At 46.9% G+C, this 19,819-nt stretch overlaps 1 protein-coding gene across 9 annotated transcripts in view; it reads left to right on the plus strand.

Moving 5' to 3' along the window:
* Window positions 1–19,819, plus strand: part of EPB41L4B (erythrocyte membrane protein band 4.1 like 4B) — a 138,807-nt gene that overhangs the window by 113,946 nt on the left and 5,042 nt on the right. For 4 of the 9 annotated variants that reach the window (XM_070375144.1, XM_070375140.1, XM_070375145.1 and 1 more), the window contains exons 21-24: window positions 1,263–1,452; window positions 3,427–3,504; window positions 9,146–9,262; window positions 11,495–11,563. In XM_070375144.1, coding sequence (XP_070231245.1) covers window positions 1,263–1,452; window positions 3,427–3,504; window positions 9,146–9,262; window positions 11,495–11,563 — 454 coding nt within the window. The remainder of the gene's footprint in view (window positions 1–1,262; window positions 1,453–3,426; window positions 3,505–9,145; window positions 9,263–11,494; window positions 11,564–19,819) is intronic. The other 5 variants (XM_070375142.1, XM_070375146.1, XM_070375147.1 and 2 more) reach the window with 3 other exon arrangements.

Raw genomic sequence — 19,819 nt, forward strand, 5'->3', positions numbered from 1 at the left:
AAAGTCTGTCAGAAATTAAGGAACAACATTTTGCAATACTTCAGGTTATAATTTGACATTATGAAGAGAAGAAGAAAACTTGAGACCCTCAGCAGAATATCAATATTCTCTTGGAAGCCAGTACAAACTATATATATACATTTTCCAACCTCTCACGAAATCTTTACTTTCAATTTTCTGCTTATTCCCTTGTCCTCTCCCTAATCATTTTATTGTGTGCATCCTAAGATCATTGCTCTTCCACTTCCCATTTTCCAGACTGTACTTGTAAGCACTCTTTGGAAAAGAAGCACAAAGATGCAAATATTTCTCTTACAAAACCCTTGAAGTCACACTGAAATTCTCACGTTGAAATTTATGTACCTCAGTACCAGTAAGTTTTCTTATCCCCACATAACTGCTATTTTGAAAAGAAACACTGAACACACAGGGCAGGGAGTACAAACTATATTGATAAATATTTATTTCTGATTTAAATGCCAAAAGTCATTACTCTTCTGACTAAATGCCCAAGGACAAAATTACCCTAAATTATTTCTAAAATGCAAATTTTCATAACTAGGATATTATATCTCATAGTGAATACATATTTCATTTAATGGTAAAAATATCTCTTATCCGATTAATTAAAAAATTCTGTGGACATTTCCAGAAATAAATTTTCAGTGATGGTGGTAATTCAGTCTTTCCTTCAGGGTCTTCAAAAAATGCTATATAAAAAATGTATTAAGTTTTTTCTCCATATAGTTTTATTAAAATTAAAAACAACTCTATCCTAATAAATCAATATGCTATTGTGGCATATTTGGGGGTGGCCCATTCTGAGCCCCAACAGCAGAACAAACATTACCAGGGACTACAGGGAGGGGACTACAGGGAGGGGACCATGGAGAGATATTGTCTAATGAGTACAGAGTTGCTGTTGGGATGATAGAAAAGTCTGGGGTATAAATAAAGTAATTGCTATCCAACATTGTGAATGTCTAAGACACTGAATTATATGCTTACAAATGGATAAAATGATAATTATTATGTTATATTTTTATATTAAAATTTGTTTTTCATCCCTTGGCAAGTGACAGAAAATCCAGCCCAAATTTGCTTTGGCTAAAGGTTGATATATTGGCTCCTGTAAGCTGGACATCTGGTAGACATCTGGGGAGACCCCAACCCCTGCCCTAGCTGTCCCAGCCCTCCCCACCTACCTCCACTCCCCACAGCCTGTTTATTGTTGTAATGAGCAGAGCTTCATGTGCTTTTAGTAACCGCAGTGATGAAGACGACCTCCCTCCAGACCTGGCCGAGGCCGTGGGAGCGACCACAACTCCAACCACGGCCACCACCACCGCCACCACCACGCAAGTCTCAATGCCGCTGCTGTCCCCCAAAGTTCACAAGATCAGCTCGCCTCAGAACTCAGAAGGCAAGGGCCAGCTGTCCCCAGGGGCCAAGGTACGCGAGAAGCCCTGAGGAGCAGCTCTCCTTGCTGCAGTTTCTGCATAAATTCAGTGTGTGGCATCTGTACACATTTGAGCTTCGTGTCATCAACTCTGGGTGCTCCTAAAGCAACAGTAACAACCACATGTTTTTTTTAATATAATGTGTCCCTGAAAGATAACCATGTATGAGAGATAAATAGTATCATATAAAAGCATGTATTCTGTACTTAAAGGGAAATTTAAGAGGTTTCTGAGGGCAGTTCTGGTTTTAGAATATCATCCCTACAAACGCTATTACTCCACCGTGAAGACAGAAAGTGAGAAATGGCTTTTTACCCACCAAAGTGGAAAATCTGGAGAAGTAAAAGCCTAGAAGTATCCCCATCTCGTTCCTTATGGGAGATAGCCTGTGCTGATTGAAATTGGTCAATATTCTATCTGTCGGCTTGAAACTTCAGGAAATTGCCAGTGGTGTGAATGGGCTGTGGCAAAGGTCTTACACAAGACATTTCTCTTGGTTTTGTTTGAGTGATGCTTGGTTGCAGTCACTCTTCAGTGATTGGTCTTGCTCGCGAAGCAAATGCTGGGTCAAATGTTGCTTGGTCCCTGGACCCCACTGAGGAATGCTGTGTGCATGAGGAGGGGCCCCCCAAGGCAAGACCAGAGCCACACAGTCTATTCCCAATTGCTTCTTTCAAATACCTATGGCTGCTTTAAATGAGAAGCCACTCCATGGACCTTGTTTCTCTGAGCCTCAGTTTTTTCTTCCCAAAAAATGGGAGTAAAATCTACTACCCTGCCCAACCCATGGGTCCAGTGGAGATTAAAGTGCTTGTGCAAACAGAATGCCTGAGGCTTCTGTGGCTCCAGGGAGCACAGTTCCCAGTAAAATCGGAGTAACAACAGCCCAGGCCACATCCCGCTTGCCCATGGGCAGTCTTTCAGGGGGTCTGTTCCCGGGGGTCTCTGGGAATATCTCCATGTTCCTCAACAGAATCCTGGCTGAACCCCCTCAGCCTGTGACTGGCCTAGACTGAGGCTCCCTGCTTTTCTGTAGATCACCTCCTGGGAACTGGAGTCGGGTTCCCCTCCACTGTGCCAAGTCCCTAGCACTTCTTTGTCCCAAGTGTGGACACGGGGTCCTGTCTATATCCAGGCCGTGGTTAAAACCACGCGGACACATTTGCGAAACAGAAGGGAACTGGGTTGGAGATGCGAGCAGCATCCTGTCAGAGGCCACAGGGCTCCCTCTCCTGGTCAGCTCTCTCCTTAGGGCTCTGCTTGCACCAAGTTAATGAGGTTTGAGACTTATTTTTTCCTATATAGGGCTTCAAGGCCCCCATGCTGCTAAGACTCCAGGGCAAGACAGAAAAAATTTTTCCAAAAAATGAAAGATCCCACCCTCCCACCAGAAAGCTTTTCCTCACTATTGTGCAGATAAGTTTAGCTCCTTGAGGTCTTGGCCCCCTGGATCCAAGATGGGGTCTTTTCTTTCTCTTTATATATTCAAAGGACTCTTTGAAGTATTTTTCCCCCAAAGGCCAGTCAAAGAGCACTCAGAGCATTTAAGAAAAATTGTTTTCAGCTTCAAAAAAGACAGTCCCCCTCCCTATAACCTGCTTCTACCCATGAAGATGTCAGAAAAATTGGGGTTTGGTCTCAATATTTTGTACCCTGCTGAGCAAGAGAACCGTGGCGGGGGGGGGGGTTGGGGGTAATAATGAGTTCAGTGCTAGTAAGTGAGGGGAGGAGAGAGGTAGGGAACACCTGTATTTTCTGATGAAATTCCATGGTCAGTCGAGAGCCAGCACTCACTGGGATATTTCTGTTTTCCGATTGTTTTTATTTTTTAATTGGAGGATCATTGCTTTACAATGTTGTGTTGATTTCTGCTGTATAACAATGTGAATTAGCTATATGTATATGTATACCCCCTCTCTTGTGAGCCTCCCGCCCCTAACTGGGATGTTTTTGTCTGCCTCTGTAGAGCCCCTCTAACCGCAGAGGTGCCTTTACCTTGGAGCCGGGGGATCTCCTGATGGATTTCACAGAAGCCACTCCTCTGGTAAACTTTCCATTTTGCTAAAACCAGAAAAACCGCAGACTGTAGACATGTCTTGGCAGTGGGATGGATGGACGGAGGTGGGCATCACCGAGGCGAAGGCTCTCCCTCTTGTCCTGCTCACAGCCTAGAGGCTCAGGGTCAGCTTTCTTCCAGGGTTCAGGCGTCAGGGGTCCCTCCACCTCCCAGAGCCCCTGAGGGAGGGCGGTGTCCCCTTTCCTCTGAGGGTGGCAACAGGAGCCCCACCCGACCTGTCTGCTGATCCTTGAACATCGTAGGGCTCCTCTCTGCCTGAGTCTCGGGTTCTTGGCTTCCCGGGCTGCACCCCGCATGCCTGCCATGAGGCATCTCTTGCTGTCTCTTCCAACAACATGCTCTGGCCTAAAGCACCAGCTCAGGGCCTCACCTTGGCTTTCCAGCTCCTTGTGCCTCCCTACCATCCTCTATCCTCTGCAGACAGGTCTCTCCCTAGGGATGGGATTCCTGCAAGTGGGAAGGCCACTTGGAGGAGGGAGCACTGGACCAGGAGTCATGCAGACCAGAACTAGCTCCGGTCTCTGCTCCTCACCTTAAGATCCTGGCCACTGGATAATTGCTGCCCCATCTTCTGTCATTGTTTGCCCTGCTTGCCTAAGAGTATGATGAGGATCACACAAGAGAAAGAGCCCCACATAGAAAGCAATGTAAATGTGTATAAGATTGTTAATATCACTAGATGACACAGGCAAGATTGCATGTATCTTTGGCTGGGCTTAGCCTGATACCCAAGGGTACTGGAGCATAAATCATGGTTCGCAAATATGGCCTGTGAGTGAAAATATGAGCCAAGTGAAAAACTATCTCCTGAGAACTGATCTGTGTGTTTGGCTGTGTGCGAGGCTCTGGGAGTGGATAGGGCAGCTGGAGGCTGGAGGGGCTCTGGTTGATAAAGGATCAGAATCCATAGGAGAGCCATGTGCAGGATGCTTGGGGAGAAGCCAGGTGGCAGGCATTCAGAACAGGCTAGTTGGATGAGGGTGCCCTGGATGGGAAGGTTTTCTGGGCAGCTTTCAAGAGGGGACATATGAGGCCAAATGCTGCACAGGCTTTAGGAATGATCACTGTTCCTGCCTTGACTAGCACAAGGAAATCACTTGTGATTTCTGCAACTGTGCGTCTCATCTGGTGAGCTGGTACTGTCTGAGAGCTTTGAGTCAGCTCCTTCAGATAACCAGCTGAGAACTGACCATGGGTGATGCCCAGCTTGGGAACCTGCAGAGTTACTTCCTTCCGTGTTCAAGAACATGGAGCTGGTAATTCATGCCCTTCTTGTTAGACAGATTGCCAAGATAGGGTAGCCTCCAACAGGGAGCTTACTCTCTGTCCCCAGGATACTCTGCCTATGTCTCTGGGCAGCTCTGACAGAGCTCTGAAATAGGACCCAGGTGCTGCACTGCCCAGCCGAGGGACAAGACACAGCTGCTCACTTCACAGCTAGAGTCGGCAGGGAGTATCTGTTCTCAAGATGAAGCATCCTTTGTCTTGTTTGTGCAGATTTGAGGCACAGGTACATGTTCACAAAGCACACACACGCTAGTTGTGCTGGAGGGCTGGTATTTCTGGGTTTACTACAGTTCAGAGTCCTATCTCTGAGAGTGATAAAGGGTCCTAGTGAGGAAGAGGAGCTCCAGCTGCCTGCTTCTACCTTAGTCTGGTCCTCTTACTTCCATCTCCTCCATTTGTTCCTCCCACCATCCCAGAAATAGGAACTGGAGCCCTCTCTGCCCTGTTGCTGGGGTGATGGAGAGGCGTGGCATCTGTATCTCCTAGGATAGCCCAGGAAAGACTAGACTTGGGGTCTGAGACTGGACAAACTTCCTAAAACCACATCACTGCCCTGGCCAGATCTGGAAGGACAGGGAGCTGGCGAGAGAGGAGCGGGACAGATTTTCTGAACTTCATTAAACCAAGACACTGTTGGAGCTAGTTTAACCCTTATGACTTTTGACCCTTATGAGCCAGTCTCTGCATGGAACGAAGTATGGTCCAAACAGCCATGAAAAAAAAAAAAAGAAATTCAATCTTTAACTGGCATCTCTCAAAATAATGAAAGAAGATTAAATGAACACCTCCCAGTAACACTTCTCAAATCTCATTTTGCTTCTTTCTTCTCTTGTACCGTACGCTGCCCTAAGGACTCGCATCCTCAAACTTGCCACAAAAACATGCTTTCCAGCTTCACTCTTACAGCATTTGCCCCCTCCTTTTCCCACATCTTTTCTTCTCTAATCTCTGGCTCTTTGGTTGTGTGGCTCAGTTTAGCCAACCCAGTCCTGCAGCCTCTGCAGCTTTATTGTCCGCCCATTCCTGGAATCTGCATCGCAGACTCTTCGAGATCAGATAAGAGTTTCTGCCTGGGAGGGAAGCATGGGGGCGTGGGGATGGGAAGGGAAGAAGGCATATGAGTACAGACAGCACCCACTCTCCATCTGGAATTCTCATCTGCTGTGCACGGGGGTGTGGGTGTTGGTAGAGTGAGGGGAGGCGGAGGGAGGGCATATGGACACGCAAGTCGTGTTGACCTTGGGCTGCATCGTCCTGTCTACTCCAGGTCAGTCACATTAGCTTCCCTCCCCAGGTAACAAAGCCCATTAACACCCACACCTCCTGCCTCTCTGATGCTTTCTCTTGGGGGCTTGTCCCTCCCTGATCCCCACACTTCAGGAACCACTCACCCAACTGCAGAGCCAGCCAGGATCCGGGTCCCCTCTGGGTCAGGGAACATCAATCAGGGGTTCATGGGTCAGGGAGGAGATGGTTTGGCCAAAGGAAGGCTGTGTAGGGCCCAGAACGGGCCCTGGGTTGGGGGTCAGAAGAGTTGGTTTTCCATTTGTCTCAATAACTTAGTTACTATTCTGACCCTCATTCTAGCAGGAGAGCTAAAGCTTAATCTCAAGTCAAATTGGGTGCCTCTTCCAGTCTCCCGGGGTTGCGTCCATGTTCTTCAGGGCACGGGGAAAGTGAGGGAAGTCTCTTTGGTTTGTGAAGTCACCTGTTGGCTGGTGGATCTGGGACACCCTCTGCTCCGTTCATGTCCCTTTTGGATGATGGAGATCACAGAGCTTCTGGGATGTGGACCTCTCTGCTAGGGCGCAGGTCCCCTCTGCTCTTTTATTTTTTGAGGAGGAGTCTTACAGGTGCATTTATTCATGCCTGAGGGCAGTGGCATTGCTACAAGTCACCACAGTGTCCCATAACACAGTCAGACAGACATCTCGTCCAGGGAAAGCTGGTTAGCGATAACCATGAGCAGGTGTAGGACTGGAAGCTTCCAAGGCTTTACTTCTTTTATCAGCACTCCTGATTTTATAAACGATGAAGCCCACCAATCCCATTCCTACCCACATCTGGTAAACTTGGGTATAGTAGGTCTTCATGGGGATCCAAACATTCTTAATAAGGCTTTGCAGCATCTTGGCACAGGACCAGCGGCTCAGGCAGCGCCAACTCAAAATGCGTCAGAAAGGTCACTCCCCTCTGCTCTTTCATCCTTGTCCCCCAGCCTCCATTAGAGAATGAGGGGGCACAGAGCCCCTTTGCTCAGCACTCACTCATGTCTACCCCTCCTCCCTTCCTCTGTGAATTCCCCTGTGAATCTTCAAGCTGGCAATCTCTTTTGAAAACTTACACATTTTAACCATCATTTATCTATACCTAAACCTTTCTATTCCCCCAAAAGGTCAGATTTTGAAACTCAGAAGCCACTCAGAACCTAGCTGTGTGGGTATAGAAAAGACCCTAGGAGGAAAAGAAATACCAGGAGAAAATATAAATGGTATTTCAGAGTAGTATCCTATTACACGTGTTATCTTATTTCCTATTCATTTACTACGAGTCGGAAGTGTGGGAACCCCAGGGATATTCTTTTGTTTAAATCTACTCAGATGCATTTAAAAATCTAAGTTCTAAATCTCCATTTAGAGAGGTCAGAGATGCTTGTGGAATGGACCAGCATTTCTTTACCAATAAATCTTTACCAATAAATCTGATGCTAGGCAAATATCCTATATATTAATATAGGATATTAAATATCCTATATATCCATTATAATCTTCAATTCAGACTCTGGTGGCCAATACACATTTTGGCCTCAAGGCAGAATGTCCATGTTTTCTGGTGATTCATGCCTTAGATAGCATCCTGTAGAACATGGGATTTGTCCCGAGGACCAGAAGGGGAGGTTTTAAGTAGGCTGGTCAAACTTAACTTTAGGTGACTAATGTGAACTCCCTTGTTTCTGAAAAATGGACTTAGAAACAATGGACAAGAGGGTCTAAACCCATGGACTTAGGCTTTGCAAATGTCATTTCTGCCTCTCCCACATCTGAATAATAAAACAAGGCTGTGTTGAAGGCCACTGGGAATATGGCTGTAAAAGCCCCTTGGAAATTGTCTAGGACTGGACTGTCTATGGATGGCGTTAGATCCATCTGGAGATGAAAAATAAGGCTGCAATGTTCTCGATAATTTTTCAGTGAAACTTTCCCAGAGGCTGTCCTTGATCCATCATGGCAGAATCATACCAATGACTTAAGAAAATGCTCTTGAGTGAAAAGACACATGTATTTGTTCTCTGGAGTGAATGGTTCTTTCCTAAGACTCACACTAACCCTGTCAGTGACTCTCCTAACATCAGAGCTTTCTCTCCTCACCGTCCTCATCCTCACTAGTACAAGCTGTCGGATCTCTGCTGGGTGCATGGCACTGTTTAGCTCTGGGGCTGGGTAATAAGGACATGGGAACCCACTCCAGGACTCTTGCTTGGGAAATCCCACGGACAGAGTAGCCTGGTGGGCCACAGTCCATGGGGTCGCAAAAAGAGTCGGACACGACTCAGCGACTAAACAACAAAACCGGGGAATCCAGGATCCCAAGAGTGACATGGCATTTTCTCACAGTGCTTGGTAGCTTCCAGCTAAGCAGCAAGGCTCCCCTTCCCCCGAGTGCCTAGACCAGATGCCAAGGCCTGGGGCCATAAATGTGGGAGGGGGATCATGGCCAGCAGGTCTTCTGAACACAGATAAAGAGCCATGACAGATGCGGTCTTGACCTCTGTATTTCTCCTCACTGATGTGCCTCTTTCTTGGAGCTCTCTACTCACCTGTCCATCGTAATGTGGGTCCTCGTTTAGCAGAGTGTAGGAGGCCGCTGGGCATGGAAGGCCGACACTCTCAAGCGTGTGGCCATTGCTCAATTTGCCCCCACGGCCATCTTCACCGATTCATCTGAGCTCTTTCTGGCTTGGCCTGGGTAATGCTTTAGCATCCTCAACAGCATACCGGTCCTGTGCGGTTGGCACAGGAGATGGCCCCCACCTGCCAGTCCTGGCAAGAGAGTTTTGATGGGCCCTTCTGCCCAGACAGTGGAGCAGACTGAGGAGGGCTGGGGAGGAGGAGAGAAGGCGGAGAGAAGAGGGAAGCGGGAGGGACCAGAAGTCAGGTGGCCAGAGGCTGGAAGGAGGCTGTGGGTGAGGCTGGCTGGAGAGCAGACTGGAGTTGACAGATCCATCTTGCACTGTGCTATCTTTCTCTCCTTCCCCTCCCTTATCTCCTCCCCCCTTCTCTCACCACCTCGTCCTCCCCTTCTCTCCTCTCCTCGTGAGCAGGCAGAGCCCGCCAGCGCCCCCCACTGTGCCCACTCTCGCTGTTCTCCTCCACTCTCTCTCCCCATGAAGGAAGAGACCACTGGAGTTTGCATGCACCCTCCAATCAAAACGAGGCTGGTAGGTACCCTGGCAGGGAGAGGGGCCTGGCCAGGAGAGGTGAGGCGGGCAGGAGCACCAGGCGGCAGCCCCTGGGGTGTGCACGAGCACCGGACCCCGGAGGAGCCTGGGCCGCAGGGGCTGTCACTCCAGGATGGACGCAGAGTTTGAAGTCCAACCAGCCCTGGTCAAACTGGGACTCACGACCGTGGTCCCACCCCTTTCTCTGTAGGTCTCAAGAACCGTGAAGAGTTTGTTTTCCTAGAGCCATGATGTGCATAGATGCTTTCCGCAGAGAGAACACTCTTAGTTGCATTTCTGTTGCAAACAAAAGCTTTTAACTTGTCTTTTCCTGCTGTTTATCAAGATGACGATATGAGAATTACATAATGACTTGAAAGGAATCTCCTGTAATCCCAACCTGGCACAATTTTTTTTTTTCATTTTTGCATGTTTCCTTCTAATATTTATTTATATTCATTCACAGTTTTACATAGTTAAATCATAGCATCCATGTCACCTACCGTTTTCCTCTTTTCGCTTACCGTTGTATTGCTTCTAGCTTGTTCTTGGTACCACGTTCTTTGTATTCCATCAAGTGAACGGTCCACCATCTACCTAACAAACTCCTTCCTGCAGGACGTGTGCTTTGTTTCCAGTTTGTCACTGCTCCAGGGAACACATATAACTTGTGCATCAGGGGCTTTATTTTTTCAGGCCGGAACCTGCTGGGTTCAATATTGCAACTTTGGCTTTGCCCCCATTCCAATGTGGTGATACCAACGACAGCACCGTCAGGAGAGTGTATGTGCTTTGTCAGAGCTCAGCAACCCAGAGGGTAACTGTTGGAATATCTTTTTCTTCTTTAGAGCAGGTATAAAATAACTCTTTGATGTTGCCAACTCTTGCATTTCTTTAATAGCAAGAATAATCCTTTTTTTCCCTTTTATTTCACGGTGGTCTGAGTCTATTCTGTATGTTACTTTGACATTGCTGTTGGTCTCAGCACACCACTTTGAACCATTAAGCCCTGCAAGGAGTAAGGCTTCCCCCAGTCCTTTACTTGCTGCACAGCAGGTAGTCACTACCAAGAACGCGAACTGGCACCTGGGTCCATGGGAATTTTGAGATGTTTGAAAAGAGAGTTTGGGGGAGGGGCGAGCAGGCTTGGATTAGACATCTCAGTGCTTACTGCAAGGACATTGTCATTTCTAGATGGGTTGAGTTGAGACCTACTCAACTCCCTCAGAAACCCTCAGCAGATTTGGGTCTGATCTGATGTGTTCCTGTGCATCCCTATCTTACCCCCTATTAGAATGATTCAAAGCCATCAGGTAACTATTGTCCGTAGGCAAGACCCTGAAATGCACTAAAGCGACTGCACGTGGGAAGTGGTGGCCTTGGTGTCTCGGCTGCAGCCCTCTGGTGGGAGTGGAACGATGTGCGTCCACCAGCAGGCAGCTGCTGTGCCCCGAGGCTGCAGACAAAGCTGGTGCCAGCCATCAGGACCCTGGGCCTGCTGGCAGTCTTCGAGGCCAGCTTAAAGAAACAACCCCTCCCCGCCCCCTGTCCTCCAAAGGCCTCTAGGAGGCCAAAGGTGAAATGACCCAAGAGAAAGAAATGGAAGCAAAGGCTCTTGATGGCCAGTTGGCACTACCTGATCCTGCAGGATAACCCTCTCCAGACACCAGCACAGGGCACTTGTGATCACCATGCCTTCTGTCCCCAAGGCCATGGTGGTAGGAATCTTCCAGGCTTACCCAGGTTCCCCTGAGGTTTCCCTCTATTGCCCAGAGTTTACAGGGAGCCCGACAACTAAAGTGAACGGACAGCGAGCCCTCCTGGCCTGATTGGTCCAGGCCTCCTGGTACTCTGTCCACTCTGATAGACTCTGTTCCCTATCAGTGGCGTCCAGTCCATTCCCCACAGCTGCAGAGGGGCCATCAGCAGGCCCCCACATCACCCTTGCCTCCTCATTACACCCCCTGGCTACGGTCAGGGTGAGGCCCAGCAAACACAAGACTCCAGCCTGTCTTCCGTGCAGAGGCCTGGCCGTATGGCACAACTCCAGGCTCAGATACAGCCGCTAGGCAACTCTTGTAGGGGCCCTTGGTTTACTTCCTCAGCAAGCGAGGAAGGCTCGGTGTGTGTGCTCCTGTATCCTTCAGTTCAGTTTAAAAGTGTGCTGCCAAAGATTTCAAAGCTTTGTTTTCTAATCTGAAAGTAACACTCTTCTCTGTCTCTTTTTTGAAGATAAAAACATTCCCGGCTGATACAGTGACCCCTTTTCCTGATCCTTTCATAACAGGGCCACAGTTTACCGTAAGTAGATCTGGAAAACAGATCCGTGTTTTAAGACATAGTTCCCCGGTGGCTTGCTTTCCTGAGGACTGCCAGCCGATGATGCCAACAGCTCGTGTGTATTTATTTATTTTTGGCTGCGTTGTTTCTTAGTTGCGACATGTGGGATTTTTTTTTTTTTTTAGTGCATGGGCTTCTCTCTAGTTGTGGCGCACGGGTTTAGTTGCCCCGGGGCATATGGGATCTTAGTTCCTGGACCAGGGATGAAACCTGCATCCCCTGCATTGGAAGGTGGGTTTTTAACCACTGGACCACCAGGGAAGCCCCACCAACAGCTTCTTTTGATCGCTGTGAACTCTGTGAGGCTGAGAAGAAGTTGGGGTTTGGGGGTCAGCATTTTCCAGTTATTTTATTTTATTGAGGTGAGCTTCATGTAACATAAAATTAACAATTTTTGAAGTGACAGTTTAGTGGCATTTAGTACATTCAGTGTCATGCAACTACCACCTCTAATTCTAAAACCTTCCCATCACCCCCAAAGGAAATCTCATACCGAGTCAGTAGTCATCCCCATTTCCCCCTTCACTCTGGCCCTTGTCAGCCACCGATTTGCATTTTGTCTCTTTGGATTTGCCTAGTTTGGATATTCCATAAAAATAGGATCATACACTATGTGACCTGTGTCTAGTATGCTGTAGGATGTATCAGTATTTTATTTCTTCTTATGGAGGAATAATATTCCATTGCACTTATATACCACAATTTGTTGATCCATCCATTCATGGATGGGTTTTGGGTTCTCCCCACTTTTTGGCTACTGTGAATAATACTGCTATGAACATGCATGTACATGCATTTATCAGATTCTCTGTTTTCAATACTTTGGGGTTGGATCTGCATCTTGATAATGGTATGATTTATGATTTTAAGTTAAAATTTTGCCACTCTGAGCACCAGTCTCCTTTTATTTAAAGTGGAAATAGTAATAAGAACATCCTCCTCCTCATATCTGGTTGAGGCAAGTGTCAAAAGGGATCAAGAACTTGAAAGTACTCGACCATGCTCAGACCATCCCACGAATGTCAAGTAGAATTGTTGTTCCTCAATGCTGGAGAGGCAGGGTGGTGTAATAAAAAGAGCAGGTAGTCATGACAACCGGCTTTCCTGTTGCCATGGCTCTCTGTGTCGCTGAGCAGCTTATTTAAACTCTCTGCAAACTGCTGAAATGTTTTTAAACATTTAAATGTTGTAGTTTCCTCATCTGCAAAGTGAGAGAGTTCGATGATTTTCAAGATTCTCTTCAGCTCCTCGACTTTTTTCTTTAATTAAGAGCTTGTACAGAAGCTCACTCTCTGATGAGCAGAAGTAGGGAGTTTAGGCTCCCTCCTCTCTCTCCTGAGGCTTCCCTGGTGGCTCAGTGGTAAAGAATCTGCCTCCTAATGCAGGAGAGGCAGGTTCAATCCCCTGGGTCGGGAAGATCCTTTGGAGAAGGAAATGGTAACCCCCTCCAGTATTCTTGCCTGGAAAATCCAATGGACAGAGGATCCTGGGGGGCTACAGTCCATGGAGTTACAAAAAGTTGGGCATAATTGAATACCCATGCATGCCTCTTTCCTCTCCCTCCCTCTTCCTCCCAGGGATCAGAGTTTGCAATTCCTAGAACCACATGGTCCCTGAGGTTCCTTCCAAAGGTCAATCTAGAGGATCTTCTGGGCGGGCTGTGTGGTGCCCTAGGGATAGCTCAAAGTGCAGTCTCAGGGGCTGGCTGATTGTCACTACCTGAGGTGGCTTCAGCCATATGGACAGGAGGGTGTGAGCAGTGGCTGATTCAGGTCTGAGGATGAACAGACCTGGGAAGGTGTTCAACAGTCTGTGCAGAGACAAAAGCAGGTTTCTAGAACAATCCATGGGGCTTCCCATGTGGTGCTACTGGTAAAGAACCAGCTTGCAAATAGAGGAGACATAAGAGATGTGAGTTCTGTTCCTGGGTCAGGAAGAGCCCCTGGGGAAGGGCATGGCCACCCGCTTTTCAGTGTTCTTGCTGGAGAATCCCACGGGTAGAGGAGCGTGGTGAGCTACAGTCCATGAGGTCACACAGAGCGGACACAACCGCAGTGACTTAGCATGCACACATGCAGAACAATCTGCACTAGGGTCATGATCAGCTTCCAACACCTGTCTTTTAAGGAACAGAGGGCAGAGACACAGGGGCTGGACCAGGCATTCAGTGCTGCTGCCAGATACTCATCTGGCCCCGGCAGTTTGGCTGGGCACAGCTTCCTTAGCTGGAGGCTCCGGCTCCACTTCCTCTGCTGGCCATGGCAGGCACTCTGGCCTGCTGCCCAGCCTTGGCAGTGCTGTGAGACACCCAGGGAAGCCCTTCCTGAAAAGCCAGGGGCCAAGATGGAGCAGGAAGCCAATGTCAGAAACCATGCTGGGACTTTGAAGAACAGGGCAAGAGTGGCTTGAAGGCAGCTAGAGCAGGCAGAGGGAGCAGCATGAGCCAGAGTCCTGGGGCAGAGGGGGCATCCCACCTCCAGGGGACTGAACTGAGGCCAGTGGGCACAGAAGGCAGAGAGCAAGGGTGTGGGGCATGAGAGGAGGACGGGGAGGAAAGCAGGGACACACCCTGCCGGGCACAGCCATGCTTGGCTGAGCTCAGATGGGAAGTCCTTCAGCGAGAAGCCTTTGAAGGACTCTGAGCAGGGCAGGGCCAGGGCAGCTGTGTTTGGTGATGACCCCTGTGATGGCAGTGAGAGGAGCTGGGGTCAGGCAGGGTGGGCTCTGAGCAGTCGTCTAGAAACCTCGAACAGTAGTTCAAGGGAAAGAAGGCAGAGAGCTTGGCCCGGAATGCTGTTGATGGTGGAGGTGGATAGATGTGCACAGATAAGGGAAATATTTAAGAGGCTGGTGAGGAACTGGATTGGATGAGGGAGAGAAAGGGCCAGAAATAGCTCTAAGATTTCTGACTTACAGAATGTGGATGGAGAGTGGGTGCATTCAGAGACAAGGAAATCTTAGGGAAGACTGAACCAGGAGGAATAATGAATTTGCCTCTTGCAAATGTGTTAGAAATGCCTTGGATGCCTGGATGGAAATAGTGAATGGGCAGCTGGATCAGTTCAGTTCAGTTACTCAGTCGTGTCTGACTCTGCAAACCCATGGACTGCAGTGCGCCAGGCCTCCCTGTCCATCACCAACTCCCGGAGCTTACTCAAACTCATGTCCATTGAGTCGATGATGCCATCCAACCATCTAATGCTCTGTCATCCCCTTCTCTTCCTGCCTTCAATATTTTCCAGCATCAGGGTCTTTTCTAATGAGTCAGTTCTTCCCATCAGGTGGCCAAAGTACTGGAGCTTCAACTTTAGCATCAGTCCTTCCAATGAATATTCAGGATTGATTTCCCTTAGTATTGACTGGTTTGATCTCATTGCTGTCCAAGGGTCTCTCAAGAGTCTTCTCCAACACCATAGTTCAAAAGCATCAATTCTTTGGTGCTCAGCTTTCTTTGTGGTCCAACTGTCAAATCTGTACATGACCACTGGAAAAACCATAGCTTTGACTAGATGGACCTTTGTTGGCAAAGTAATGTCTCTGCTTTTTAATATGCTATATAAGTTTGTCATAGCTTTTCTTCCAAGGAGCAAGCATCTTTTAATTTCATGGCTGCAGTCACCATCTGCAGTGACTTTGGAGCCTAAATAAATAAAGTCTGACACTGTTTGCATTGTTTCCCCATCTATTTCCCATGAAGTGATGGGACCAGATGCCATGATCTTCACTTTTTGAATGTTTAATTTTAAGCAGGTTTTTCACTCTCCTCTTTCACTTTCATCAAGAGTCTCTTTGGTTCCTCTTCACTTTCTGCCATATGGGTGGTGGCATCTGCATATCTGAGGTTATTGATATTTTTCCTGGCAATCTTGATTCCAGCTTGTGCTTCATCCAGCCTGGCATTTCACATGATGTACTCTGTATCATGTGACCTAAATCAAATCCCTTATGACTATACAGTGGAACTGAGAAATAGATTTAAGGGATTAGATCTGATAGACAGAGTGCCTGATGAACTATGGACGGAGGTTCGTGACATTGTACAGGAGACAGGGAGCAAGACCATCCCCCCAAGAAAAAGAAATGCAAAAAAGCAAAATGGCTGTCTGAGGAGGCCTTACAAATAGCTGTGAAAAGAAGAGAAGTGAAAAGCAAAGGAGAAAAGGAAAGATATACCCATCTGAATGCAGAGTTCCAAAGAATAGCAAGGACAGATAAGAAAGCCTTCCTCAGTGATCAAGGCAAAAAATAGAGGAAAACAATAGAATGGGAAAAACTAGAAATCTCTTCAAGAAAATTAGAGAAGGGAACATTTCATGCAAAGATGGGCTCAGTAAAGGACAGAAATGGTATGGACCTAACAGAAGCAGAAGCTATTAAGAAAGTGGCAAGAATACACATAAGAACTGTACAAAAAAGATCTTCATGACCCAGATCATCATGAAGGTGTGATCACCCACACTCACCTAAAGCCAGACATCCTGGAATGTGAAGTCAGGTGGGCCTTAGGAAACATCACTAAGAACAAAGCTAGTAGAGGCGATCGAATTCCAGTTAAGCTATTTCAAATCCTGAAAGATGATGCTGTGAAAGTGCTACACTCAACATGTCAGCAAATTTGGAAAACTCAGCAGTGGCCACTGGACTGGAAAAGGTCAGTTTTCATTCCAATCCCAAAGAAAGGCAATGCCAAAGAATGCTCAAACTACCGCACAATTGCACTCATCCCACATGCTAGTAAAGTAATGCTCAAAATTCTCCAAGCCAGGCTTCAGCAATACATGAACCATGAACTTCCAGATGTTCAAGCTGGTTTTAGAAAAGGCAGAGGAACCAGAGATCAAATTGCCAACATCTGCTGGATAATCGAAAAAGCAAGAGAGTTCCAGAAAAACATCTATTTCTGCTTTATTGATGATGCCAAAGCCTTTGACTCTACGGATCACAATAAATTGTGGAAAATTCTGAAAGAGATGGGAATACCAGACCACCTGACCTGCCTCTTGAGAAACCTGTATGCAGGTCAGGAAGCAACAGTTAGAACTGGACATAGAACAACAGACTGGTTCCAAAGAGAACAAGGAGTACGTCAAGGCTGTATATTGTCACCCTGCGTATTTAACTTCTATGCAGAGTACATCATGAGAAACGCTGGGCAGGAGGAAGCACAAGCTGGAATCAAGATTGCCGGGAGAAATATTAATAACCTCATATATGCAGATGACACCACCCTTATGGCAGAAAGTGAAGAGGAACTAAAGAGCCTCTTGATGAAAGTGAAAGAAGACAGTGAAAAAGTTGGCTTAAAGCTCAACATTCAGAAAACGAAGATCATGGCATCTGGTCCCATCACTTCATGGCCAATAGAAAGAAAAACAGTGGAAACAGTGGCTGACTTTATTTTGGGGGGCTCCAAAATCACTGCAGATGGTGACTGCAGCCGTGAAATTAAAAGACGCTTACTCCTTGGAAGGAAAGTTATGACCAACCAGACGGCATATTCAAAGCAGAGACATTACTTTGCCAACAAAGGTCCGTCTAGTTAAGGCTATGGTTTGTCCAGTAGTCATGTATGGATGTGAGAGTTGGATTGTGAAGAAAGCTGAGTGCTGAAGAATTGATGCTTGTGAACTGTGGTGTTGGAGAAGACTCTTGAGAGTCCCCTGGACTGCAAGGATATCCAACCAGTCCATCGTAAAGGAGATCAGTCCTGGGTGTTCATTGGAAGGACTGACATTGAAGCTGAAACTCCAATACTTTGGCCGCCTGATGAGAACAGCTGACTCATTTGAAAAGACCCTGATGCTGGGAAAGATTGAGGGCGGGAGGAGAAGGGGACAACAGAGGATGAGATGGTTGGATGGCATCACCGACACAATGGACATGGGTTTGGGTGGACTCCAGGAGTTGGTGATGGACAGGGAGGCCTGGCGTGCTGCAGTTCATGGGGTCACAAAGAGTTGGACATGGCTGAGTGACTGAACTGAACTCTGCATATAACTTAAATAAGCAGGGTGACAATATACAGCCTTAACATACTCCTTTCCCAATTTGGAACCAGTCCATTGTTCCATGTCCAGTTCTAACTATTGCTTCTTGACCTGCATACAGATTTCTCAGGAGCAGGTAAGGTGGTCAGGTATTCCCATCTCTTGAAGAGTTTTCCACAGTTTGTTGTGATCCACACAGTCAAAGACTTTAGCATAGTCAGTGAAGCAGAAATAGATGTTTTTCTGGGATTCTCTTGCATTTCTATGATCCAGCAGATGTTGGCAATTTGATCTCTGTTTCCTCTGCCTTTTCTACATCAGCTTGAACATCTGGAAGTTCTTTGTTCACATACTGTTGAAGCCTGGCTTGGAGAATTTTGAGCATTACTTTGCTAGCGTGTGAGATGAGTGCTATTGTGCTATAGTTTGAGCATTCTTTGGCATTGCTTTTCTTTGGGATTGGAATGAAAACTGACCTTTTCCAGCCCTGTGGCCACTGCTGAGTTTTCTAAATTTGCTGGCATATTGAGTGCAGCACTTTCACAGCATCATCTTTTAGGATTTGAAATAGCTCAACTGGAATTCCATCACCTCCACTAGCTTTGTTCATAGTTATGCTTCCTCAGGCCCACTTGACTTCGCATTCCAGGATGTGTGGCTCTAGATGAGTGATCACACCATTGTGATGATCTGGGTCATGAAGATCTTTTTTGTACAGTTCTTCTGTGTATTCTTGCCACCTCTTCTTAATATCTTCTTCTTCTGTTAGGTCCATACCATTTCTGTCCTTAATTGTGCCCAACTTTGCATGAAATATTTCCCTGGTATCTCTAATTTTCTTGAAGGGATCACTAGTCTTTCCCATTCTATTGTTTTCCTCTATTTCTTTGCATTGATCACTGAGGAAGTCTTTCTTATCTCTCCTTGCTATTCTTTGGAACTCTGGATTCAGATATATATATATACTTTCCTTTTCTCATTTGCCTTTTTCTTTTGCCTTTTGCTTTTTGGCAGTTGGATATTCAAGTCTGTATCAGGAGAGAGGACTAAACTGGAGATTATAATTAGCAAGTTTTTAATACCAACAGCTTGATGGTAATGGAAGCCAAATTCATAAGCTTCAGCTTCCTAATTTTCTTCCTCCTGTGCATCATATTCTCTTTTCCTCCCTACCAAGGTCAAGATACTTGACCTTGAGTTGGCCTCTCCAGAGACTCCCTGACCTATCCTGTCCACAGTGAAGGGGGAGGTCAGCAGCTCCAGGTAACTCCATACAGTTATCCTGGTAGTTGATCCAGCATTGACCTTGTGCCTGAATTCAACAACCAGACTCCTTGGTTGGCTCTGAAGCCAGTTCCTACCTTGTATTTGAGCCTGTTGAGTCTACTTGATAGTCAGCCCAGGGCCTCGGTCTGTCTAAGATGAGGACCTCTGCCTGACTCTGGTCAGATTTCTGTATCATGATCTTCTTAACCTGGCCTGTCCCTATGTTACCTACTTTGTCCCAGCAAATGTTGGTTCATTCATGTCTTCATTCAGCAAATGTTAAGAAGATGAGGACTCAGGGTTGAGATTTAATGATAGTGATTTTCACAGCTCCCTGAGGTCATTCGTGGGCTTCTCAGGTAGTGCTAGTGGTGAAGAACCTGACTACCAATTCAGAAGACTTAAGAGAACGTGGATTCAACCCCTGGGTTGGGAAGATCCCCTGAGTAGGAAATGGCAACCCACTCCAGTATTCTTGCTTGGAGAATCCCATTGACCGAGGAGCCTGGTGGGTTACAGTCCATGGGGTCACAAAGAGCTGGACATGACTGAAGTGACTTAGAGCACAAGGTCATTCTTAAATGAGGTTGGCTCTTTTTTTCCTATTTTGAGTGCATGGCAGTGAGGAATATAATGACTGTTAGTAAAGTTTGATGCCACTGCCTTGATTCATGCTAAGGCCCTGGTACCTTCCCCGCAATTGCCTTTGTATGTAAGTACATTTCCCTCTTTTTCCAGAAAGAGTCAAAATTGGCATCAAAAGCCCAACCTACACCCACTTTATTGAAGCAACAAAATAACGTTTACCCCAGCTCCTGTATCAGGAAGGCTAGACTCAGCCATGCTTTAAATGACAAATTGAATTTCCTGTTCATGCTGCGTGACTGCCATGGGTGGGCTGTGCCTTCTGCTCTGTGTTGTTCTGTTTCTGGGACCCTGGCTAATGGAGCAGCTGCCACCTAGA

This window comes from Bos mutus, chromosome 8 (assembly GCF_027580195.1).
Source record: "Bos mutus isolate GX-2022 chromosome 8, NWIPB_WYAK_1.1, whole genome shotgun sequence".
NCBI classification, from domain to species: Eukaryota; Metazoa; Chordata; class Mammalia; order Artiodactyla; family Bovidae; genus Bos; species Bos mutus.